General features: G+C 45.6%; 1 protein-coding gene across 1 annotated transcript in view; it reads left to right on the top strand.

Moving 5' to 3' along the window:
* The window catches only part of LOC138255715 (uncharacterized), a 359,027-nt gene that overhangs the window by 38,538 nt on the left and 293,924 nt on the right, over positions 1–26,565 (top strand). The window contains exon 2 of the mRNA XM_069205843.1: positions 10,181–10,480. Within this exon, the coding sequence (XP_069061944.1) occupies positions 10,181–10,480 (300 nt within the window). The remainder of the gene's footprint in view (positions 1–10,180; positions 10,481–26,565) is intronic.

Genomic DNA, 26,565 nt, shown 5'->3' with positions numbered 1-26,565 from the left:
CAGGTTTCTGCCCTCCTGGGGTCCAGCCAGGCTTGGCCCAGGAAGGCAGAACAAAGGACTTCCTCAGAGAGAGGGTGTTACACCCTCTCCCTTTGGAAAAAGGTGTCAGGGCTGGGGAGGAGTAGCCTCCCCCAGCCTCTGGAAATGCTTTCATGGGCACAGATGGTGCCCATTTCTGCATAAGCCAATCTACACCGGTTCAGGGATCCCCCAGCCCTGCTCTGGCACGAAACTGGACAAATGAAAGGGGAGTGACCACTCCTCTGACCTGCACCTCCCCTGGGAGGTGCCCAGAGCTCCTCCAGTGTGCTCCAGACCTCTGGCATCTTGGAAACAGAGGTGCTGCTGGCACACTGGACTGCTCTGAGTGGCCAGTGCCAGCAGGTGACATCAGAGACTCCTTCTGATAGGCTCTTACCTGTGTTGCTAGCCTATCCTCCTTCCTAGGTAGCCAAACCTCCTTTTCTGGCTATTTAGGGTCTTTGCTTTGGGGAGTTCTTTAGATACCGAATGCAAGAGCTCATCAAAGTTCCTCTGCATCTCTCTCTTCACCTTTTGCCAAGGAATCGACCGCTGACTGCTCTGGACGCCTGCAAAACTGCAACAAAGTAGCAAAGACGACTACTGCAACCTTGTATCGCTGATCCGGCCGCCTTCTCAACTGTTTTCCTGGTGGTGCATGCTGTGGGGGTAGTCTGCCTCCTCTCTGCACTAGAAGCTCTGAAGAAATCTCCTGCGGCTCGACGGAATCTTCCCCCTGCAACCGCAGGCACCAAAAGACTGCATCACCGGTCCTCTGGGTCCCCTCTCAGCATAATGAGCGTGGTCCCTGGAACTCAGCAACTCTGTCCAAGTGACTCCCACAGTCCAGTGACTCTTCAGTCCAAGTTTGGTGGAGGTAAGTCCTTCCATCCCCACGCTAGACTGCATTGGTGGGTACCGCGTGATTTGCAGCTGCTCCGGCTCCTGTGCACTCTTCCAGGATTTCCTTTGTGCACAGCCAAGCCTGAGTCCCCAACACTCTAACCTGCAGTGCACGACCTCCTGAGTTGTCCTCCGGCGTTGTGGGACCTTCTTTTGTGACTTCGGGTGAGCTCCGGTTCACTCTTCTTTGTAGTGCTTGTTCTGGCACTTCTGCGGGTGCTGCTTGCTTCTGAGTGGGCTCTTTGTCTTGCTGGACGCCCCCTCTGTCTCCTCACGCAATTGGCGACATCCTGGTCCCTCCTGGGCCACAGCAGCATCCAAAAACCCTAACTGTGACCCTTGCAGCTAGCAAGGGTTGTTTGTGGTCTTTCTGCACGGAAACACCTCTGCAAGCTTCTTCACAACGTGGGACATCCATCCTCCAAAGGGGTAGTTTCTAGCCCTCTTCGTTCTTGCAGAATCCACAGCTTCTACCATCCAGTGGCAGCTTCTTTGCACCCACAGCTGGCATTTCCTGGGCATCTGCCCACTCCAACTTGATCGTGACTCTTGGACTTGGTCCCCTTGTTCCACAGCTACTCTCGTCCGGAAATCCATCGTTGTTGCATTGCTGGTGTTGGTCTTCCTTGCAGAATTCCCCTATCACGACTTCTGTGCTCTCTGGGGAACTTAGGTGCACTTTGCACCCACTTTTCAGGGTCTTGGGGTGGGCTATTTTTCTAACCCTCTCTGTTTTCTTAAAGTCCCAGTGACCCTCTACAAGCTCACATAGGTTTGGGGTCCATTCGTGGTTCTCATTCCACTTCTAGAGTATATGGTTTGTGTTGCCCCTATACCTATGTACTCTCATTGCAATCTATTGTGACTGTACATTGCTTGCATTGCTATTACTATTTCTATTGCTATTACTGCATATTGTTTGGTATTGTGTACATATATCTTGTGTATATTTGCTATCCTCATACTGAGGGTACTCACTGAGATACTTTTGGCATATTGTCATAAAAATAAAGTCCCAGCGACCCTCTACAAGCTCACATAGGTTTGGGTTCCATTTGTGGTTCGCATTCCACTTTTGGAGTATACAGGGAGTGCAGAATTATTAGGCAAATGAGTATTTTGACCACATCATCCTCTTTATGCATGTTGTCTTACTCCAAGCTGTATAGGCTCAAAAGCCTACTACCAATTAAGCATATTAGGTGATGTGCATCTCTGTAATGAGAAGGGGTGTGGTCTAATGACATCAACACCCTATATCAGGTGTGCATAATTATTAGGCAACTTCCTTTCCTTTGGCAAAATGGGTCAAAAGAAGGACTTGACAGGCTCAGAAAAGTCAAAAATAGTGAGATATCTTGCAGAGGGATGCAGCACTCTTAAAATTGCAAAGCTTCTGAAGCGTGATCATCGAACAATCAAGCGTTTCATTCAAAATAGTCAACAGGGTCGCAAGAAGCGTGTGGAAAAACCAAGGCGCAAAATAACTGCCCATGAACTGAGAAAAGTCAAGCGTGCAGTTGCCACGATGCCACTTGCCACCAGTTTGGCCATATTTCAGAGCTGCAACATCACTGGAGTGCCCAAAAGCACAAGGTGTGCAATACTCAGAGACATGGCCAAGGTAAGAAAGGCTGAAAGACGACCACCACTGAACAAGACACACAAGCTGAAACGTCAAGACTGGGCCAAGAAATCTCAAGACTGATTTTTCTAAGGTTTTATGGACTGATGAAATGAGAGTGAGTCTTGATGGGCCAGATGGATGGGCCCGTGGCTGGATTGGTAAAGGGCAGAGAGCTCCAGTCCGACTCAGACGCCAGCAAGGTGGAGGTGGAGTACTGGTTTGGGCTGGTATCATCAAAGATGAGCTTGTGGGGCCTTTTCGGGTTGAGGATGGAGTCAAGCTCAACTCCCAGTCCTACTGCCAGTTCCTGGAAGACACCTTCTTCAAGCAGTGGTACAGGAAGAAGTCTGCATCCTTCAAGAAAAACATGATTTTCATGCAGGACAATGCTCCATCACACGCGTCCAAGTACTCCACAGCGTGGCTGGCAAGAAAGGGTATAAAAGAAGGAAATCTAATGACATGGCCTCCTTGTTCACCTGATCTGAACCCCATTGAGAACCTGTGGTCCATCATCAAATGTGAGATTTACAAGGAGGGAAAACAGTACACCTCTCTGAACAGTGTCTGGGAGGCTGTGGTTGCTGCTGCACGCAATGTTGATGGTGAACAGATCAAAACACTGACAGAATCCATGGATGGCAGGCTTTTGAGTGTCCTTGCAAAGAAAGGTGGCTATATTGGTCACTGATTTGTTTTTGTTTTGTTTTTGAATGTCAGAAATGTATATTTGTGAATGTTGAGATGTTATATTGGTTTCACTGGTAATAATAAATAATTGAAATGGGTATCTATTTTTTTGTTGTTAAGTTGCCTAATAATTATGCACAGTAATAGTCACCTGCACACACAGATATCCCCCTAACATAGCTAAAACTAAAAACAAACTAAAAACTACTTCCAAAAATATTCAGCTTTGATATTAATGAGTTTTTTGGGTTCATTGAGAACATGGTTGTTGTTCAATAATAAAATTAATCCTCAAAAATACAACTTGCCTAATAAGTCTGCACTCCCTGTATGGTTTGTGTTACCCCTATACCTATGTGCTCCTATTGCAATCTATTATAATTTTACACTGCTTGCATTACTTTTCTTGCTATTACCTGCATAATTTTGGTTTGTGTACATATATCTTGTGAATATATCTTATCCTCATACTGAGGGTACTCACTGAGATACTTTTGGCATATTGTCATAAAAATAAAGTACCTTTATTTTTAGTATATCTGTGTATTGTGTTTTCTTATGATATTGTGCATATCTCACCAGTGGTATAGTAGGAGCTTTACACGTCTCCTAGTTCAGCCTAAGCTGCTCGGCTAAGCTACCTTTTCTATCAGCCTACGCTGCTAGACACCCTATACACTAATAAGGGATAACTGGACCTGGTGCAGAGTGTAAGTACCCCTTGGTACTCACTACAAGCCGGGCCAGCCTCCCACACTAACCATATACTAAAAAATGGAATATGAAAGGCAGTCCCCAACCCAAGGAAGTGGAATCAGTAGAGGGGAGCTGGAGGGGCTAGGAACCCCAAGAGGTGAGTACCAGAGTGACCTCCAGCGACCAGGAGAGCAGGGGTGAGTACCTGATTTTCCCCAAAACCAACAGGAGGACTTGGAAACTCCTGGTGGCAGCCTGTGTGACAATCTTTTTTAAGGTCAGCACTTGGTGCAGCTGCATCAGTCTCACCGCCCAAAAGCCGGCCTTTGGGGGAGGGAAAAGGAAATGTGACTAGGGCACTGTTGCATCATTTACTTTACAAGAGGCCAGTGCAAGCACTTCCATTTGAGACAGGGCAGTGGTTCGGAGCTAATGATGGCTCTTCAGCACAGTCATTACAATGTCCCTTTCCACCTCTCCTTTTTTAGGTTGAGCATAGCAACGCACAAGCGCTGCTTTTCCGACGTGTTGGTATGTATCTGGCCTTTTAACCACGTCCACTGCACGCCCATCACAGTCATTCATGGGCTTGCCTTTCAAAAATCCTTTGTTATCATTGGTAAATGCTTTACGTTTGTCTCTCCTTGGGACAGTTTTATTACCGCCTTGGCCATCACCCCTGTTACATGGCTAATTACACTTTTACCGATATGTTTGACTGCGAGTGAACTTCTTTTTCCTTTTGTGTCTGTTACAATGATGCTCATGGCAGCTGTTGGCTCGCTTATGTGGAACTGTATTACCTTAATTTTTTTATTAATTGTTTACTGATCATGTCTTTAGTGTGTGTTGTACTTATTTCTCTTTTATGCCCTTTCTTCCTCTCACAACAGCCTCGGTTTTAAGGGCACGGCCAATCAGCCTGTGTTTTTGGAATATTTCATTCTGAGCAGCTCATGTATTTGTTTTTCACTGTAGGGGTACTACTGTACTGCTTAGAAACGGTGCACAAACCAAAATCCTCCCTGGCTATAAGGAGCGGAGGGGCTGAGCCGGCACCTGGTTTCAATCGCTTTCAGAAACACCTCCAAAGAAGAAAAGAGCTATAACAAAGAAAATCCCCATCTGTCCTTCCAATTAAGTTTCCGCTGCTCGACAGCAGCCCGTAAATATCGCCTTTCGTGTGAGCTTGTTAAATTAGTTGCTAGCTCTGGTCAGCCTAGTTCATGTTCCTCGCAGCAGGCACATTAACGTTCTGTGCTACCTTATAATTAGTCCAAGCTTCCACTTGAGAAAAGTATGTTCTCTGTCCAGACATAACATTAATCCTCAGAGTTACTTTAACATTTGAAGTTTGAATAAAGTCTGTGATCTGCCTCAACACGTTCTTTGCAGCAGCCACATAAACCCTCTGCACTGCCTTATAATAATTCCAACCTTCATCTCTTGCTTACAGCGCTGCATTTAGTATGACCAAAAGAGACACTTGGGAAAGCCATAACAAAACCAAAACGAAAGCGCAACACAAACAACAGAAAAGTTGCTTCTCTGAGCAATTTCAAATTAGCCTTCTTTAGTATTCAGCACTCGTAAAAGTATATGCAGCAATTATTAGCGTGAGGTGTAAAGTGACAGCTGAACCTAGAAAAAAAATACTTTTCGTGTATGCTAACAAGGCATTTGTGGGTCTAGTAAGCTAAAAACATAAAGCTTATGGCTTCGCTATCAAGGAAAAATAGATCAGCCTTCTGTGTAGAGTAACAGCTGGATCTAAAGAAGGCACACTTATAATGTTTGCAGTGCTTTATTTGAGCCGGTGTGTTCCCATGCAGGGCACAAACAATTGTTGTTAAAGGGCCATTGTAGGAGGCTGGCCTGGCTTGTAGTGGGTACCAGAGGTACTTACACCTTGTGCCAGGTCCAGTTATCCCTTATTAGTGTAGAAGAGGTGTTTCTAGCAGCTTAGGCTGATAGAAGGTAACTATGGCAAAGCAGCTTAGGCTGAACTAGGAGACATGTAAAGCTCCTACTATACCATTGGTGTCATTTGCACAATATCATAGGAAAACACAATACACAGAAGTACTAAAAATAAAGGTACTTTATTTTAATGACAATATGCCAAAAGTATCTCAGTGAGTACCCTCAGTATGAGGATAAGATATATACACAAGATGTATGTACACAAACCAAAATTATGCAGGTAATAGCAAGGAAAGTAATGCAAGCAGTGTAAAATTACAATAGATTGCAATAGGAGCACATAGGTATAGGGGTAACACAAACCATACACTCAAAAAGTGGAATGCGAACCACGAATGGAACCCAAACCTATGTGAGCTTGTAGAGGGTCGCTGGGACTGTAAGAAAACAGTGAGGGTTAGAAAAATAGCCCACCCCAAGACCCTGACAGGTAGGTGTAAAGTGTACCTACTACCCCCAGAGAGCACAGAAGTCGTGATAGGGGGCTTCTGCAGGAAGAACAAACACCAGCAATGCAACAACAGTGGATTTCCGGACCTGAGTACCTGTAAGACAAGGGGACCAAGTCCAGTAGTCGCGACAGTGTCGAGAGTGGGCAGGAGCCCAGGAAATGCCAGCTGAGGGTGCAAGGAAGCTGCCATCTGTTGGAAGAAGCTTGGAGTTCTGCAAGAAAGAAGAGGACTAGGAACTTCCCCTTTGGAGGATGGATGTTCCACCTCGTGATGAAGCTTGCAGAGGTATTCCCACGCAGAAAGACCGCAAACAAGCCTTGCTAGCTTCAAGGGTTGCGGTTAGGGTTTTTGGGTGCTGCTGTGGCCCAGGAGGGACCAGGATGTCGCCACTTGGAAACAGTCGAGAAAGCCGGCAGGATGAAGCGAGACAAGGTTGCTAGTAGTCGTCTTGCTACTTTCTTGCAGTTTTGCAGGCGTCCTGAGCAGTCAGCGGTCGATCCTTTGGCAGAAGGTGAAGAGGGAGATGCAGAGGAACTCTGGTGAGCTCTTGCATTTGTTATCTGAAGAATTCCCCAAAGCAGAGACCCTAAATAGCCAGAAAAGGAGGTTTGGCTACCCAGGAAGGAGGATTGGCTACCAAGAGAGGTAAGAGCCTATCAGGAGGAGCCTCTGACGTCACCTGCTGTCACTGGCCACTCAGAGCAGTCCAGTGTGCCACAGACACCTCTGTTTCCAAGATGACAGAGGTCTGGGACACACTGGAGGAGCTCTGGGCACCTCCCCTGGGAGGTGCAGGTCAGGGGAGTGATCACTCCCTTTCCTTTGTCCAGTTTCGCACCAGAACAGGGCTGGGGGATCCCTAAACCAATGTAGACTGGCTTATGCAGAGATGGGCACCATCTGTGCCCATCAAAGCATTTCCAGAGGCTGGGGGAGGATACTCCTTCCCAGCCTTCACACCTATTTCCAAAGGGAGAGGGTGTTACACCCTCTCTCAGAGGAAATCCTTTGATCTGCCTTCCTGGGCCAGGGCTGCCTGGACCCCAGGAGGGCAGAATCCTGTCTGAGGGGTTGGCAGCAGCTGCAGTGGAGACCCCGGAAAGGCAGTTTGGCAGTTCCCGGGTACTATGCGAGATGCCCGGGGGATCATGGAATTGTCCCCCCAATGCCAGAATGGCATTGGGGTGAAAATTCCATGATCTTAGACATGTTACATGGCCATGTTCGGAGTTACCATTGTGACGCTGTACATAGGTAGTGACCTCTGTACAGTGCACGCATGTAATGGTGTCCCCGCACTCACAAAATCTGGGGAATTTGCCCTGAACGATGTGGGGGCACCTTGGCTAGTGCCAGGGTGCCCACACACTAAGTAACTTTGCACCCAACCTTCACCAGATGAAGGTTAGACATATAGGTGACTTAAAAGTTACTTAAGTGCAGTGGTAAATGGCTGTGAAATAACGTGGACTTTATTTCACTCAGGCTGCACTGGCAGGTCTGTGTAAGAATTGTCAGAGCTCCCTATGGATGGCAAAAGAAATGCTGCAGCCCATAGGGATCTCCTGGAACCCCAATACCCTGGGTACCTCAGTACCATATACAAGGGAATGATATGGGTGTACCAGTATGCCAATGTGAATTGGTAACTTTAGTCACTAGCCTGTTAGTGACCAATTTGGAAAGCAGAGAGAGCATAACCACTGAGGTTCTGGTTAGCAGAGCCTCAGTGAGACAGTTAGGCATCACACAGGGAACACATACAGGGCAGATACTTATGAGTGCCTGACAGGGTCCCAGTGACACATAGACTAAAACAACATATATACAGTGAAATATGGGGGTAACATGCCAGGCAAGATGGTACTTTCCTACAGCCATCAGTTATTTTTCTGCCTCTCTGATTTGCTGTAGGCAAAATAAAGAATAATTTATTACAAATGCAAACTCTAACATGTGAAAATGTCCTTCCGGTCCAATCTAACAGGTTGCCACGCTGGAAGTTTGAACATAAAGATGTTATCATCTTGTAGAAAACATTTTGAACACAAGCACATGAATCACTCTTTATTCATAAACACTGTGAAATAAAGCAAATTAAGGTAAAAAAGGGTGCTGGGGAGATGAAAGTTTAACGTGAAGAACTAAAACACAGAGCAGATATCTTAGCATATGTTTGTGATAGGGAAGATGAAAGAGTGTAAATGACTGGCTGGCTGGCTTGCTCTGTAGACAGCAGCAATGGTATCAGATGATAAAACTTTGTCGAGTGAATCACACCTTAACAGTGTAAATTGCACCCAAACACCATATGGACCACACATAGTAAAACAAAACGTAAAATAAATATTAAAAGACACAATTGTATTGATGTGCAAGCATTAGCTTTTAAAAAATATTTATTTTCCGTGTGGCCATTGTGTTCCGTGTTTCAACTATAGTTTTTAAGTGTAAACCGTGTATTTTGTAAGCGCATATTTGCCTTCAATAAACACAGCGTTAGCGTGCTTCAATTAAGCTTTAGTTTTATGCAGAGCCACTGGAATTATGTGGCAGAAAAAGACGAAATTATGAGGCAGGGTTGACCAATTTTTGTGGCAAGGAAAGTCCGATTATGAATTTACAATGCCAGTAGCTCTAACTCAAGAAAATGCGAGACCTATTGCATTGCAAATGCTTGTTAATTTAAAGCATTCTAACCCCAATGCCCTCCCCACCACCCACATTGTTTGTTTCCGGCACAAAAAAGCGATATGACTTGACTATCTCTGTCTGCCTCCTAAAGCTTCTGTTTTTTAAGCCTTCAGACGTGCTGCTGTAGAACACAACTCAAAACACTGACAAAGTTCATACCTCTTGTAGGGGAGACCAATTGACTTTGCCAATGCTTGTTCGCCTTGCACTGAGGCCCTCGGCACCTTATCAGTGGTTACAGACAGGGAAGAGCATCTTAAATCACACACTGTCTGTCTCTCTCACACACACACTCTGCACAACTCATGAATTGAGACATTCACTTAACATAGGGGTGTAGTGGTTGAGACAAACATCATTTGCATGAATTTTTGCAGCTAGACCTCACTTTTCTACTTTTTCTGGACATTGCCGTCTGCTTTTCCTCCAGGAAGCATGACAGTCTTGCACAGTGAATTAAAGTTCTTCTGTTTCCATATTTTGTGGAATAATAGCTGGAATGTGAAGTGTGGGAGACCCACAAAGTTTAGTCCCTTATGTGAAAGTGGCAACTAACGTCTGTCTCATGCTATGAATTGATCAAGTGCTCCCATCTTGTTTGGAGTCAGAAGCAAAGGCCTTTTTAAATGTACCCATGTGAGGGTCTGATTATGGTGCCCACCAGTAACATGTTTGTTCCCCATAACTGAGGTTATATGCTTTCGTCATGTCTGAGACGTGCATGAAGGTTGTATGATGTGTGGGTTGGTATTTTTAGTGATTGGACCGGTGTGTGTTGGGGTCGTTTAGACTGGGCGCTGCACAATAAGATGTTCTTCACTGTACTAAATGCTACGATTTTCCTAGAATTGTTGGTAAAGGCAGCAACAAGTTATTCCAAGATGGCTGTCTGCACATGCGCATGTGTGCTCCTGCATGGGCAGTCATCCTGGATTCAGTTTTCTTATTTTTGTGGCAGAAACCACGCAGTGGATGTCATCTTCAAATGTTTTTGAAACACTTTATTACTTTGACACCAGAGTTAATGGTTGGTGAGCACAGGTCATGTCTGTTGACTTTTCTAGAGTTGTTCTTTATTCTTAGATGTAATATTGTGGTTTTCTTTGTGTTACAGGCGCAGAACAAGTAGTGAATGGAACCAGGGGACAGAGCGCTTTCTTTTCTGTTGGCCCTTACAAAGACTTCTGTGAATGGAGTTTCTTTGGCAAAGAGAAGACTAATAAAAAAGGAGAGGATGTGATTTTTTCAGATGGAAAGACATGCCCTGACCACGTCTACAACCAGTACAGAGACCGCGTGGAACCAACTTGCAATGGGTCTTTCTTGTTAAAGAATATCCGGTTTGAAGATGCTGGCTTCTACAGATCAGTGTGTGATGGACAGCCGGCTGGTTACTACTATCTACATGTAGTTGGTAAGGAGGGGAATGTAGCCTTTGTAGCATTTGATTTACTAAGTGTAGAGTAGAATAAATCTAGTAATTCACAGTAGTGTTGTTGGAGATATTTCTGATTCATGATATTTTTGATGAAAGTGTTTGCACTTCACACAGCTATGTTTTCTTAGCAGTGGCCACATGAGCCCTAAGCTGGACCCGACTCCATCCTGTACTTTTAAGCATTTCGCTTCAGCATGCAGGATACTGTGCACAAGTGAAATGCTTGTTTGGTCTGTTGTTCTTAGTGAACTCAGGGGAAACCTTCCATCCACAAGTAACTATTCAAGGTCTTTTCCTGCCTGTACAGCAAGTTTATTCATAATATGACTGTCATTCTTTACAGCAGCCGTCTTCAACCTACTGTTGGGAAGCGCTACTTACGTCCAGTGAAAATCATTGGGAGGTGCTAATATTATCAGTGTTGTAATAGTGACCATATCATACAAGTTTCCATCAGTGATCATTGTATGCAAGATTACCAGCAGTGATCACCTCAGTGCATCAGGCAGGGTTGCCAGCAGTAATGTAAAACAGCTTTGTCAATTTGGGAATCCTCTACATGGGTCACATACAACAGTCACCCCCCCATCCCTGGCACAAAAGTAATACTTTTAGTAATAAGTCTTCTCAAATTATTTAATGCTCAAAATCAGCTTGAAATATATTTCGGAAACTGCAATGTTGCCAAATATCAGCCTATGGATATCAAAAATACATCATCAATACACATGTGGCATACATACAGTTATTCAACAAGCAAAAGGTTTCAATTTTGTAGTCTGGCATGGACACAGGAGAGATACTTATAGGACGCTTGAGAGATACCACTAGCTCACGAGGTACTCGTTGGAGAAGCCTGGTTTAGAACAAAAATTTGTACTTCCACATTGGATGACATTAGCTCAAAAAGGGTCTAATTTTGTAGTCTGGGATGCACACATGAGAGATATTGAAAGTCAGCTTGAGAGGTACCACTAGCTCACGAGCTACTCGTTGGAGAAGCCTGGTTTAGAGTGTAACTAGATTTCTACTGCCACATCGGTTGACATTAGCTCAAAAAGGGTCTCATTAATATTCATTTAGGGGATGGTGTTAGATGCCGCAGCCTTAGGTTCTGTATGATCTGTTAAACCTGTGAAACAGTTCCATCACCTTATGCTGAGAGTGTGATTTCCACTGTGAATTGTATTGTCCAAAGGGCTCGATCTAGAAGTGAGCGATGGGATCTTTGAATCTTAGAGAGCTGACCCGTGCCAGTCTGTCTCATGCTTAGGTATTAGAATATTTTGTCCGACTTTATTCTGCATTTCACGGAGCCCTAAGGTTATTCCCAACGGTGTCTAACTAACTATGGGGGTCATTACGACCCTGACGGCGGGCGGTAAGTTGGCGGTAACACCGTCAACAGGCTGGCGGTGTTCCGCCAGCAATTATGACTGTGGCGCAAAAGCCACTGCCATACCGTCGGCCCCTCCACTTTACCGCCAGGTTTCTTCCTGGGGGTCATAATCCCCAGGGCAGCGGTGCAAGCACCGCTGCCCTGGGGATTATGAGTCCGCGACCGCCAGCCTGTCCGTGGCGGTAAAACCGCCATTGAAAGGCTGGCGGTAAGGGGACTTGGGGTGCCCCTGGGGCCCCTGCACTGCCCATGCACTTGGCATGGGCAGTGAAGGGGCCCCCAGGCATAGCCCCGTCGCGCATTTCACTGCCCGAATTCCGGGCAGTGAAATGCGCGACGGGTGCTACTGTACCCGCTGCACATCAGCACTGCCGCCGGCTCTATTACGAGCCGGCAGCAATGTTGATGTGACATTTCCGCTGGGCCAGCGGACGGTAACACTGTTACCGTCCGCTGGCCCTGCGGAAATGTCATAATAGGGAGCCAGGAATACCGCCGGCAATGGTGGTATTTTGTCTCCCGCGGCCTCTGCGGTCTTTTTGCAAGACCGCCGAGGTCGTAATGACCCCCTATATCTTTTACCTTCTGTAATGAATTTCAATTCTTTAATAACCCTTGATGGTTTTCCAACTTGTACTCTGTCTCAAGAAGGCTTTTTAAGTAATTCAGCTGCCTGTTGTATTGACACTTCTTCATCTATTCTTGGAGATAACACACCCCATCCAGCAAAGATTCCTTATGTACTTCTTACCAGACTTCCAACAAGTCTTTAACAGTTACCGATTGGAATGGTGCAAGCAGAGCAGCTGACACAAGTAACAAAGAGTTTATTTAGTGAAAACGCACAGGAAGTCAACTGCAACAACAAGATATTGTACAAATGTCCATTGGAAAGTTGTAGAATGCAATTTTCTTCATAAAGGTTCTTCAGCTACACTTCGCCCTCCGCGTAACAAGACAAATTTCACAGGTTAGAAGTGTGAAACTGCTTAACAAACAAGAGAGAATAAAATATATTTATGAACAAGACACCAGAAGAAAAATAAAAGCAAAGGAAAATGACCTAAAATGGGGATTAAACATCTGTGTCATCCATTGGCAATATATACATACACCTATGTACTTGAGAGAATGAAATCCCACAGTCTACTTGATAATCCCCCATTCTTACAGTTTTTTTTTACGCACCCTAGAATGCTCAATCCTGCTGCTTTCATTTCCCCTTTTTCCAGCCTCTCATTCGCATGGTCAACCATCTTCTTCACTGTCACCTGGCACTCACCCACCTCAAATTATAGTTACTATATAGTTTGCGTTAAGCAAAGTCCATCGCCTTAGAGCTTGAAGCAAAGTATTGGCTACTTTGTTTGGTTTTGCTCCAGCCAATGTTAGCTAGTTTTCCCGCTCCATGTCAGCTCTCCCACGGCGATTTGCAGATATCTGCATTTGTTTGTAGTGGTAAGTTGGAGTATTGTTGTGGAAAAGTAGTTGTTGTTTTGTTAGATATTGGCAGCTTTACATATTAGTGAAGTGCACTCCAGCCATTGTTGTAGCTACAGATTGGGTTACTGGTGGGCTGGGGTGTGAGCCATGGTCAAGTGGCAACCACCATCCTAGTCAGGGTAAGGCACAAGCAAACCCCAAATGAACCTATGCTCACCCCCCCTGGTAGCTTGGCACAGAGCAGTCACGCTTAACTTAGAGGCAATGTGTAAAGTATTTGTACAACACTTCAAATAGTAAAACAGTGAAAACACCACACAGTCACCCACACGTGGTTAGAAAAATAGACCAATATGACAAAAATCCAATTAGTAGAACAGGAGTTATGAATTTAAAAAGAAATAAATTGCAGTATAGCGCCTAAAAACATAGAGACAACTGTGGCCATCTGCTGGTTCTGGACTGGACAGTCCTAGATTTGTCCCGCTGAAGTTTACCTCCTCAAGTTTTGTGCCAAGAGTCCCGTTCGCATTGAAGAAAGGCTCCAGAAGGAAGTAGAGTGTTGCTGCAGTGGTCAGTATGGCGTGAAGAGCCGTCCAGGCGTCGAGGATGAGTGGACTGGTGCTTCTCATTGGCTGTCCTCTGTGGCAATCGATGCTTGCTGTGCAAAGAGACGGACTAGCGGTGGCTCACACTGATTTTCCGTGCGAGGAGCGTGGCTCCGGTGCAAACAGGCCCGTTTGTGAAGAGTCCAAAAGCTTGAATTAAGAGCCCACTGAGTCACACCAAGGGTCCAGGACCTGAGGGATACCTCCTGGGGTTTAGGAACTCATTGAAGACAGGTCCAGGAGCTGTGGGGAGTCTGTTATGCCCTTGAAGAGGCCAGCAGACTAGCCCTTTCAGTCACTCTGGGGTCCTGGGCTCAAGATGGGTTCCAGGTCCAGCTCTTCCTCTCCAGACAAGAGGGCTGCAGGTCAGCATGGCACTTTATAAAATGTAATTAGCCAACTCCAATGTTACTCTATGGGAGAGATAGGCCTTGTAGTAGCGAAAAACGAATATGAGAGTTTTTCACTACCAGGTCATGTATACCTTAAAACTTAAAAGTCCATGTCCTACCATACTTGTGTCGCACAGCCAGACGTTAGTGCCTAAAGGCAGTTGAGCGCTTTGCAGGATCAAAGACTAGTGGACGATAGGAGAAGCAGATGTTTTATGGGTGGTTTATATGAGATATATATTGCTGTGTAGTGTACTTTAAAGAGGAGTGTCTTCAGATCTTTCCTAAACTGGGGCAGCGTTTGGGAGCTTCTCATGGATGTGGAGAAGTTTTTCCAGACTAAGGGTTCCAGAAGAGGGTAACTTTGGATAATGAGCGCCTCTGGTGGAACAACGAAGCACCCATACAAAGCTGGTCACTCTCGACTACCTAGGACTGGGTTACAGCAAATCTTTAAACCTTTCGATGGCACAGACCGTACGTATGCAGAAAGAGTAATTGTGGTGATGTTCATAATCGTGGTAAACTCTGAAGGTGCAATATGGGCACAACAACAATGACAAGGCATCACTGAACATTACATTATGGTGGCATTGTTTGCAAAAACAAACTGCTGATAACTTTAGATCTCAGAACACCATGCGAGGATACCAACACAGTTGAGTCATTGACGGTCTTGCTGTCTTTTTTTAGATCACTGTGGCAGGTCCATATGCTGTGCTTGACAAAGCGAAGTTTTGTCATTCACAAACATTGCGCTGATTGTCTATAAACACTAGTAACGTAGCATTTTTTGTAATGTTTTTCACTATTCTATATAGTTCTATACAGTGAAGATTGTTCTTTATTTCACACCTTTCTGAACTCCTCTGTTGGGTGCCCAAGTGGTTCAAATGTAGATGAGACTTGGTATTAATATCAGATTTATTCTTGTGTGTCCAATATTCTCAAACATCGCTGTGATGTTTGTGAATGTGTAACTGGAAATATAGTATTTGGAAGAGGCTTGAATTTACTTCAGGGAGCGAATTACCATGTCTCACGCACAGCACTTTACAAATAACACAGAGCGTTACCAACATCAGTATGATAGACCTCATCTCTGCAAACCAGAACTTGTTGTATCTTTTTCTGCCTTGGTGATTACTACTTAGGGCATGATTGTAGGAAAGTACCATCTTGCCTGGCATGTTACCCCCATTTCCACTGTATGTATGTTTGTTTTTGCCTGTGCGTCACTGGTATCCTGCTAGTCAGGCCCCCAGTGCTCTTAATGTATGCCCTGTATGTGTTCCCTGTGTGGTGCCTAACTGTATCACTGAGGCTCTTCTAACCAGAACCTCAGTGTTTATGCTCTCTCTTGCTGTTAAAATTGTCACTACAGGCTAGTGACTAATTTTACCAATTCTCATTGGCACACTGGAACACCCTTATAAATCCCTTGTATATGGTACCTAGGTACCCAGGGTATTGGGGTTCCAGAAAATCCCTATGGGCTGCAGCATTTCTTTTGCCACCCATAGGGAGCTCAGACAGTTCTTACACAGAACTGCCACTGCCACTGAGTGAAATAACGTCCCCGCACAGTCATTTTCACTGCACATAAGTAACTTATAAGTCACCTATATGTCTAACCCTCACTTGGTTCAGGGCATTTTCCCCGGACTTTGTGAGTGCGGGGACACCATTACACGCATGCACTACATATAGGTCAATACCTATATGTAGCGTCACCATGGTAACTCCGAACATGGCCATGTAATATGTCTAGGATCATGGAATTGTCCCCCCAATACCATTTTGGTATTGGGGGGACAATTCCATGCATCCCTGGGTTTCTAGCACAGAACTCGGGTACTGCCAAACTGCCTATCCGGGGTCTCCACTGCAGCTGCTGCTGCTGCCAACCCCTCAGATACGTTTCTGCCCCCCTAGGGCCTGGGCAGATTGGTCCCAGGAAGGCAGAACAAAGAATTTCCTCTGAGAGAGGGTGTTACACCCTCTCCCTTTGGAAATAGATGTGAAGGGTTGGGGAGGAGTAGCATCCCTCAGCCTCTGGAAATGCTTTGATGGGCACAGATGGTGCCCATCTCTGCATAAGCCAGTCTACACCGGTTCAGGGATCCCCCAGCCCTGCTCTGGCGCGAAACTGGACAAAGGAAAGGGGAGTGACCACTCCCCTGACCAGCACCTCCCAGGGGAGGTGCCCAGAGCTCCTCCAGTGTGTCCCAGACCTCTGCCATCTTGGATACAGAGGTGTTGGGGCACAATGGACAGCTCTGAGTGGCCAGTGCCAGCAGGTGACGTCAGAGACCCCTCCTGATAGGTGCTTACCCTTCTCAGTAGCCAATCCTCCTTTCTGGGCTATTTAGGGTCTCTCCTCTGGGCTATTCCTCAGATAACGAATGCAAGAGCTCACCACAGTTCCTCTGCACTTCCCTCTTTGACTTCTGCCATGGATCGACCGCTGACTGCTCCAGGACACCTGCAAAACTGCAACAAAGTAGCAAGAAGACTACCAGCAACATTGTAGCGCCTCATCCTGACGAATGTTTCCTGGTGTTGCATGTTCTGAGGGCAGTCTGCCTTCAACCTGCACTGGAAGCCAAGAAGAAATCTCCCGTGGGTCGATGGAATCTTCCCCCTGCTAACGCAGGCACCAAACTTCTGCATCACCGGTCCTCTGGGTCCTCTCCCATCCTGACGAGCGTAGTCCCTGGAACACAGTAGCTGGGCCCAAGTGTCTCCCACAGTCCAGTGGCCCTTCTGTCCAAATTTGGTAGAGGTAAGTCCTTGCCTCCCCATGCCAGACAGTAATCCTGTGTACTGCGTGAACTGCAGCTGCTCGGGCTTCTGAGCACTTTTCCAAGACTTCCTTTGTGCACAGCCTAGCCCAGGTCCCCAGCACTCCGTCCTGTATTGCCCAACTCACTGAGTTGGACTCCAACGTCGTGGGACCCTCCTTTGTGACTCTGAGTCGACGCTGTCCTCAGATCTTCTAAGTGCCTGTTCCGGTACTTCTGTGGGGGCTCTCTGAGTTTCTGAGCGCTCCCTCTGTCTCCTCCTCCAAGGGGCGACCTCCTGGTCCTTCCTGGGCCCCATCAGCACCCAAAATCCTCAACCGCGACTCTTGCAGCTATCAAGCCTTGTTTGCGCTATTTCTGTATGGAAACACTCATGCATCCTCCAGCAGGCCGTGGGACATCTTCTGACCAAAGTAGAAGTTCCTGGCACCTTCCGTTGTTGCAGAATCTTCGGCTTCTTTCACCCAGAGGCAGCCCTTTTGCACCTTCATCAGGGGTTTAGTGGGCTCCTGCCCCCCTGGACACTTGCGTGACTCTTGGACTTGGTCCCCTTCCTTTACAGGTCCTCAGGTCCAGGAATCCGTCTTCAGTGTTTTGCTGGCAGTTGTGGTTCTTACAGAATCCCCTATCTTGACTATACTGTCTTTCTGGGGTAGTAGGGTAAATTTACTCCTACTTTTCAGGGTCTTGGGGTTTGGTATCTTGGACACCTTTAGTGTTTTCTAACAGTCCCAGCGACCCTCTACAACCTACCGTAGGCCTGGGGTCCATTCGTGATTCGCATTCCACTTTTGGAGTATATGGTTTGTGTTGCCCCTAGGCCTATTTCTACCTATTGCATCCTATTGTGATTCTACATTGTTTGCACTACTTTTTAGACTGTTACTTACCTGATTTTGGTTTGTGTGCATGTAATTTGTGTATATTACTTCCCTCCTAAGTGAGGGTATCCTCTGAGATACTTTTGGCATATTGTCACTAAAATAAAGTACCTTGATTTTTAGTAACTCTGAGTATTGTGTATTCTTATGATATAGTGCTATATGATATAAGTGCTATAGTAGGAGCTTTGCATGTCTCCTAGTTCAGCCTAAGCTGCTTTGCCATAGCTACCTTCTATCAGCCTAAGCTGCTAGAACACTACTAATCTACTAATAAGGGATAACTGGACCTGGCACAAGGTGTAAGTACCACAAGGTACCCACTATAAGCCAGGCCAGCCTCCTACAATGATTAGAGTTTGGTGGACATGTTACTCAGTCACAAATGTGACGTCTATCCTGTCTGCCGTATTATGATCTCCATATGATATAATGGAATCGTAATGTGGCAGGCGGTATATCTGTCACCTTTGTGACAGAGTAACCTGTCCGCCAAACTCTAAATCAAGCCCTAAATTGGTAGTTTCTAAATTGTACATACATGACACAATACTGCAACGGTCACACGCCATCTTTGGTTTCAGCTCAGTGGTGAAAAGCCACGTCTGACATTGGACGTGTGACTAAAGCACATATCAGAACATATGGCATGTAAATAGGCTTAATTTTCCTTCATTTAAAAAAAACATAAAAAAATTGCACCTGGATTTTATCCAAGATAATTCCCTACTACGTATAAAGTAAGTACATTAGGACTGTACAGTCTGGAGCAGCCCTCTGGATGTGGCCGACAATCTCAGTATGATCCTCAACAAGGGCAGACACACAACCTTGGTTGGCCACGTTCCATATGCGGTCACACTGCATGATTTTACACTGTCTTCCAACAGATGGAATTATGGCTGTTGCCCCCTAACTAGTTCACTTCCTTTCTGACTAACTGAAGCCAGTCGGTCACCCTGTCTCTTTACAGACCACAGCCTAAGCCTCTCTCCTGTGGGCTTCCTCGGGGCTCACTATTAAGCCCCAGAGTCTCTAACATTTACGTCTCCCCTCCGGCCAGTCTGATGGTTTTCACCATACATCCTACACAGACAATACTCAGATCCTTCTCAGACTTGACAAAAACACTCATCATAACAACAACTTCTCTCTTTCTCTTTCTGCTGTAGCAGCGCCTTGACAACCTCACGGGTGAGTAGCCACGCTCCACATATGCTGATTGATTGATTGATTGATTGAAACAGGATGAAACACAACTGTCTCAAACTCAATTCTGATAAGACTGAAGTTCAGTGTCTTCTTGAGGATTTTGGGGGCCCCAGGCAAGATATATTTAGAGCCCCTTGCATGAAAAACATTTTAATTTTATTACCCATTTCTTGGTAATTCAATCCCTTCTGATGCCAAATAATACTGAATGATATGTTAACCTTTAGCATGGTCTTAGAAACACAGTTGAAATATGTCCTTCCATGGACATCAACATTAAAATGACACACAGTAGAGAGACAGAGGTAGGCAGAGAGGGAGAAGGGCTTTGATAGAGAAATAGGAATGACGGAGGTCGAATCGGGAAAGTGATCACTTTCCACTGGGCCCCTTGGAAGGTGGCAGCTCTGGGCAGTTGCCCGCTTTGCCCATGGCTTAAACGTCTCTTCTGAAGTTCTCTTATTTGTCTAGTCCCATTCCATCCAGCCATAGAACTGGTGGCATCTGACTTGAGCCCTACACCTCTGCCCACTGACAAGGTGCAAAATCTGGTTGGCATCTTTGATCCATCTTTCTCCATTTCGTTTTGTCTCTTCACATTAAATGTATTGTGACCACTCGCTTCAGGCACCTTCATAGGAAAATTCTTCCCTTATTGCTCACTAAGCTAAGGAAGTCTGTTGTACAGGCCATGATCCTGTGCAGCCATGATTGTTAAATCTCTCTTTCTTGGGCTCCCTTAGGATCACACTTACAAACTTCAAATGATCTAAAATGCTGCTGTTCAGCTCATCTTCAACACCTCGCCGCACCCCTTTTCTATCAGCGAGTGTCGAACTGAACTCCATTGGTTGCCTGTTGCCAAAAATATTGGTGCTGATTTAAGAGGGCCTAGCTCCACCTTAGCATCATTTTGTCGATGCTAAGGCGGCGCAAAGGTGGCCTTTTCCCCACGGCAAATTTACAAAGTGGCGCAATGCATGCATTGTGCCACTTTGTAACCGTTTGCGCTATATGATGCCTGTACCAGAGATAATGTATGCAAAGAGGGTGTTCCCCCCGTTGGGGTGGGGGGGCTAAAAAATGCCGCAAAGAAATCTAAGAGATTTCTTTGTGTAATTTATTTCAGCACTTTTAAAGCCTACTGAGAGCAGGCGTTAAAAGGAGGCACACCATTGTTTACATAGGGCCTCAATGGGCTTCACAGGATTAGCGTCAACATTTTTGTTTGCTATTCCTGCAAAGCTCCGAACTAGAGTAAAAAATGTTGATGCTAGTTCCCTAACTTCTGCCATGAAGCGCCATATCTTAGATACGGTGCACACATGGTGGCATTAGGGATGCAAGAAAACCCAGTGCAGCGCCACTTTTCTTAAATCTGACCCATGGTTTTCAAAATTCTCTGCCTGTGCCATAAAGCCCATGATGACAGTGGCCCTCAATGCCTTCAGGACAGAATCTATCCTTAGGCAACCACTCATCCCAGTGCTCCTCTTCTTCACCTCTACAGGAAGGTCCCAGAATCTGTCACTCCAGGAGGCTGTGCCGTCTCCTCCTTAGGGCTGGGCCCTAAATACTGGAACTTCCTCCCTCATCACCTCCAAGCCAAGGACAGCCATCTTCCTTTCTGGAAAGACTTGTCTTTATGACCTTGACTATTCTTCTCTCTCGTTATCCTACCTTCTGCTAGGTCTGAGTTCTAAAATGAATTTCCAGAATTAAGCCTCAAAGTGTGTGCTAGCTCTGTATACAAACTGAAAATATCTGAACAAAGAGTATGTCATCCCCTTACATAGGCCCTCATTTCAACATTGTCCAATATTAAACCGCCAACAGGCCGTCTATGCGGCCTGAAAATGGCCGGCTGCATTTTAACATCCCTGCAGGGCCGTAACATTGCAGCCGGCTCCAAATCTAGCCGGCGGCAATGTGGCGGTGCGGCGGGTGCAGCAGCACCCGTCGCGCTCTTCATTGTCTGCCAAGGAGACAGTGAAAATCGCGATGGGGCTGTGTCTGGGGGCCCCTGCACTGCCCATGCCATGGGGAGTGCAGGGACCCCCAGGGAACCCCTAGAGTCCCCGTACCGCCAGACTTTCCATGGCGGTGTTTACTGCCATGGGCAGGCTGGTGGTAAGGGGAGTCCAAATCCCCAGGGCAGCGCTGCCCTTGTGGATTACAACCGCGGGACTGCCATGATGGTATACCGCCGGCCCCCGCAGTATGACCGTGGCGCTTCCGCTACGGTCATGATATGGCTGGAAGTACCGCCAGTCTGTTGGTGGCCCTACCGCCACTTTAACTCTGGCGGTCACCGACCGCCAGGGTTAAAATGAGGGCTATAGTGTTCTCAGGGCCATGAACTGCCTAGGAGATGTCTACCAGCTCCCTGTAGAGGGCACCCCACCTCCAGTGGAGCCCTTTCCTTCTTTCTTGCAGTGCTGGCACTTTCAGAGGAGGAGGTCAGGAGGCAGCCTTGGGCCAGCCCCCAGTGATGATGTATATCACTGCCTAAAGCAGGAAGGCCTGAAAATCTGGTGTATTGGGAATGAAGTTTTCTTCCCACCTCCAGGTTTACCTTTTATTCAATACAGCTTGTTAAAATGAACAATTTTTAAGATGCCCCAGCCCACTCATGAAGAGTAATTTATACAAATGCCCTGTTCTTTGGCTCGTGCCGCTCTTGATGAAGTGCGTGTTTGCTGCTGAGCTCCGAGGCCGCGTACGCAAGTTGAAATTGCAAATTATGTTATGTTATGAAAATTTATAGAGCGCATAGCTACCCGAAGGCCTCCCATCGCTATCTATGCAGAGACCTCATGCAATAAAGTGTTCTGTTTCTTCGTGGTGATGCAATACAGTGTGTCTAGACAGTCCAACACTGTGCCCAAGGATTCACTGGAGGAGGAAGAGGCGCGTGCATTAAAGCACCTTGTACAGCACACATTAACTCATGGTTGCTCTGAATGTCTCTAATATCTCTTTTTGGAAGGGTTGCTCATATTTCATTTACTTAGTTTTAAGTTTTTTATAACTCCAGACAACAAGCACTAAAGTGATTAACAGTACTGCACCGACATTTCCAGAATACATTGATTGCACAAATTATTTTTTTCCAAAGTAGTGCAAGAGTTGTTCTGTACTGCGAAATCGATGCCAGTGTCATTTTATGGATCAAATCTGTTTATTGTTTTTAAAAAAGTATAAACATACAAAATACAGCTCATCGCAGGACATGAGATAAAATGCATCAGCACAGTAGCAATTCCAAATCTACAAACAAAAGTCCCTCCAATACGCCCCAAAGTCATGCCCAAGGGGACCTACCAGCACCGCCCTCTCCTTGCAAAGCCCTGAACCAACTGGCCACGCCCAATAGTCTTTCAGGGTGCTAGTCCCGCAGATGAGAACCACACAAATATGTAAATGAAAACACACCAACAATGCCTCCCTCCGAGAGATCATGTCATCGTCCTGTCTCGCCAGTCCTCAACCCCTTGCCTCGTCCAAACTCAGCCCCCCCAGCAAACTTCCCAACAGCACTCTGACCAAAAATTCAAATCAGCCTCAAAACTTGCAGGTAAGTCGAGCATGTCAGCACAGTAAATTCTGCAGAGAGGATCTGAAGGAACGGTTTCCACAACACACTCAGATCACCTATCCGCTGCTGGGAGGCTAGTGTGAGTTTCTCCATGGCAAGGATAAACCACCGCTTCTGGAGCGATGAGACACGCGTCGGGACCCTATCTGTACCCCAGAGAGCTAGAACCAGCTGCAGCGCTGCGTTAAGTGCCAGGGCCATCTGCCCCCCTTTTAAAGATCTTAAAGGAAAGGAAAGGGGATTGGGCAGCCCCAACAAAATATACAATGGGAATCTAGGAATCTTAACCTGGAGCGCTGCATCAATATCATCTATAATGTTTTCCCAGTAACGATGTAGCTTGTGGCAATTCCAAAGCAAATGCACAAGTGTGCCTGTAGCTCCACACACCCTCCAGCAAAGATCCGACTTATCATGGTCCCATGCATGTATCCGTGCTGGGGTGTAATACCAGTATGAAGCAACTTTATATGATGTCTCTGTCCCTGTTGTATTATATGCTGTGTGGTGTATTCTATAGAATATGTTGTCCCATTCCTCATCTGAAAATTCTCTCTCTAGCTCCCTCTCCCATCTGAACTGTCCCCTTGACTTAGGCGGGCGCTTCTCACCCTGCATAAGCCGATAAAGTTCTGAAATGACTCTTTTATCATCCTTCTTTAGGAACAGCCATTTCTCAAATGGCTTAAGAGGCCTATCTATTAATGCTTTGTTCGCCGGCAGGAGAGCCCAGTGCCGGACCTGATGATACATCAGCCTATCCGCCTCCAACAGGCCATAGGCCTCTCTCATCACCAACCCTTCACCAACAGGATCATTCAAAAAGCAGTCAGCAGACATCTCAGAAGATCACATTATCACCAACCATCTCCTGAATGACTACTAATCCAGCAGGTCATACTTCAGAATGACGACTGCTACAAATCCTATAGCAATGCGCTGTTCACGACAGGGCAAGGTGAGTCCTGATACTGTGAAGTGGCCTTGAGCACACAGATACCCAGGTTTGAGTGCAGAGTGGTGTTATTTTCAGTCATCCACACGAAATACTGTGGGTCAAGTTAGCTATTTGAGTCCTCTAGAAATTGTTTTTTCAAATAAACTCAGTGTTCTTAGCTGATGTAGCTGTGTGTACAGTAAAGTTCACAAAAAACAAAACCAGCTATATAATACTGTGAGAAGCTATTGGTTCAATTGAATACTTCTTAGGATACAGTTTGGAGTTCTGCGACCAGATGCCTATACAGTCGAATACTTCAAAAGAAGATAATAGAGCTAAAACATGATTTGTGTAAGCACCTTTTCAAGATTTGTGTCTAAATCGAGAAATAAGAGGGTCAAGTTTATTTCAGTAACTTCTTGCTCACAAATACACCTAACAGGAGAAGTGATAATTATTGAATGGTCAATGTCAGATGAGGTGAGGTAATTGGATGGTAAATATCGTAGTTCCAAGGAACAGTCATTGGAATAAAGTTGTCCCACAAAATTTATGGGTGGACTTGTAGTAACAAGGTCACAACTGTTGTGGTTCCCAGCTGGATTTCCAAGGACTCAAAAAAATAGTTGACTTGACCCACAGTAAAGTGTGGCTGGTTGATAATACACCACTCTTTACTCTAATTGTGGACTCGGTGTGGTCAGGCTAGTTCACAGTTATGTTGAGTGTAGCATTCAACCACACTTGGGTTGCGCTCTGAAAGTAGCACTATTATTCATATAACTCCTCAACTACTTCAGCTCAAGTTCTTCTCTGGACTGCCTTGTATTTAGCTGGATGTGTGTTTATCGTAACCCACTGCTACCCATTGTAATCCGGTGTGCTGATATTGTTGGACTTCTTAGCAACCTTAGACAATGTTGATCATCCTGTACTCGGCCACACCTTGAAGTCTCAAATGGGATTCACTGGAACCGTCCATCACTGGAATCCCCCTACCTATCCAAATGACACTAGTTCATTCACATGAGCCCACCTCCAGGGCTCAGAGGATCTATATCACCTAAGGATACTCCCAGAATTCCATTGTGGCCCCTACCATCCTCCACCTCTCCATGGTGCACAGTGGTACTGCAGTCATTGAGAACAGTATTAAAGTTCACCACCAGTACAGAACTCAGGTTGAAAGTCTAATACCTCCAGAATGCAGTGCCTCAAATGCAGCCTACAACTTTGCTAGACCTGGATGTCCAGCAAATCCCTAAACACTATCTGGAAAGAATTCCTACTTTTCACTAACTGCAATCCAAACTTGGCTCGATAACATGACAGATCCAAACCCAACTTTCACCCAATGCCAGGTAATCAGATTTGCACTGGACACCGACCTCGGGAGACACTCTGCTAATAAACAACATGATCATCTGATACCATTTGACTCTTCTGAATAAACTGAAATCACTCCTCCCAGGAACCTCCTTCTTAACTGCTGTTCAAGACTTTGTACTCTTGCATCTGGGTGGGGCAGCTAACAGCTCCATTGCCTTCCCCACTCCACAATGCCCCACCCCATTAAAGGCATCCTGGTTGCCAGAGCGTGTCTCAAGAAGTGCCAGAAGAAATACCACCACATCACCCCCGCCCTGATGTAACTCCAGTGGCTTCCCTGGTCACCCTGCACAATCTTCAAAAACATCTGCGTCTTCTAAAAAAGCCATCACTACTGACACCCCTGTCTAGCCGATAAGTTCACCACCTTCTCTCCACGCGCTGCACATTGGCAATGAAGTAGCGCAAAAAATAGAAAGGGCAAGGTCACAGGCCTTCTCCATTTATGAATCCAGATTCCAAAACAAGAAACATGTATCCATAAGAAACACCCTAACCCTCTTTCAATATAGGAAAGATCTGAAGGGTCACCTATTGATAACTACCACAATGAAGTAACAGTCCCGTCCATCCGCAGAACCCAGGTTTCCCCCCCAGCCACATCCTGAGTGTATCTTTGATTTGACTCTGTATTTTGCACCTTCGCTGTTGGCTATGTTTCGCTATAGAAATACCACATACATACATGTATATATCCATACATAAACATTACAGAAGGTACCTGTTAGTTATTTTTAGCAGCACATATTTATTTTAGTGCTGTTAGGATGAAAGCAATGCTGTTGTCGAACATGGGAATCTTTAACAAAAACCTTAACTCGAACTATAGACTACAGGAACTGGAGACAACAGGCTTAACATTTTAAAAAATACATTGTAGCTGTTGAACCAGGAATTAACAATTGACCCTGATTACAATTAGAATGTTTCGCTTTCATGAACAGAAAGTTGAATAAACAAAAAGTGAGGAATGACAAATCTCAAACATGATTCAAACATGCTGTGCAATGTTCAGATTCAAATCCGAATGTTCTAGTCGTGCTTTAGCTTTCAAGAAGCTGCTACTAATTGAACAATTGTGAGTGCTGAAACTCTGCAGAGGCTGTCATTAGGATGTCTATCTCCCATAATAAAAAATAGGCTTTTCACTTCACCTTGTGAAATATGGGTTTGATACCACTGCATTTTTAAATGCACCCTAATATGTATTCAAAAAAGTTAGTCCACCCCCAGCTTCTCCCTGGAAAGTTTCCGAGTGATCTGTAAAGCGGGAGCCAAGAATTCTCTTTTTAATTCCCATAGGAAATGTCTGTCATTGGTACAGAAAAACAGTGAAACAGAATTGCACTGCATTTGAGAGAAAGTTAGAATGTTACTCAGAAAGTGTGCTTTTCG

This window comes from Pleurodeles waltl, chromosome 1_1 (assembly GCF_031143425.1).
Source record: "Pleurodeles waltl isolate 20211129_DDA chromosome 1_1, aPleWal1.hap1.20221129, whole genome shotgun sequence".
Classification (NCBI taxonomy): Eukaryota; Metazoa; Chordata; class Amphibia; order Caudata; family Salamandridae; genus Pleurodeles; species Pleurodeles waltl.
This window is presented reverse-complemented; position numbering and strand designations above follow the sequence as displayed.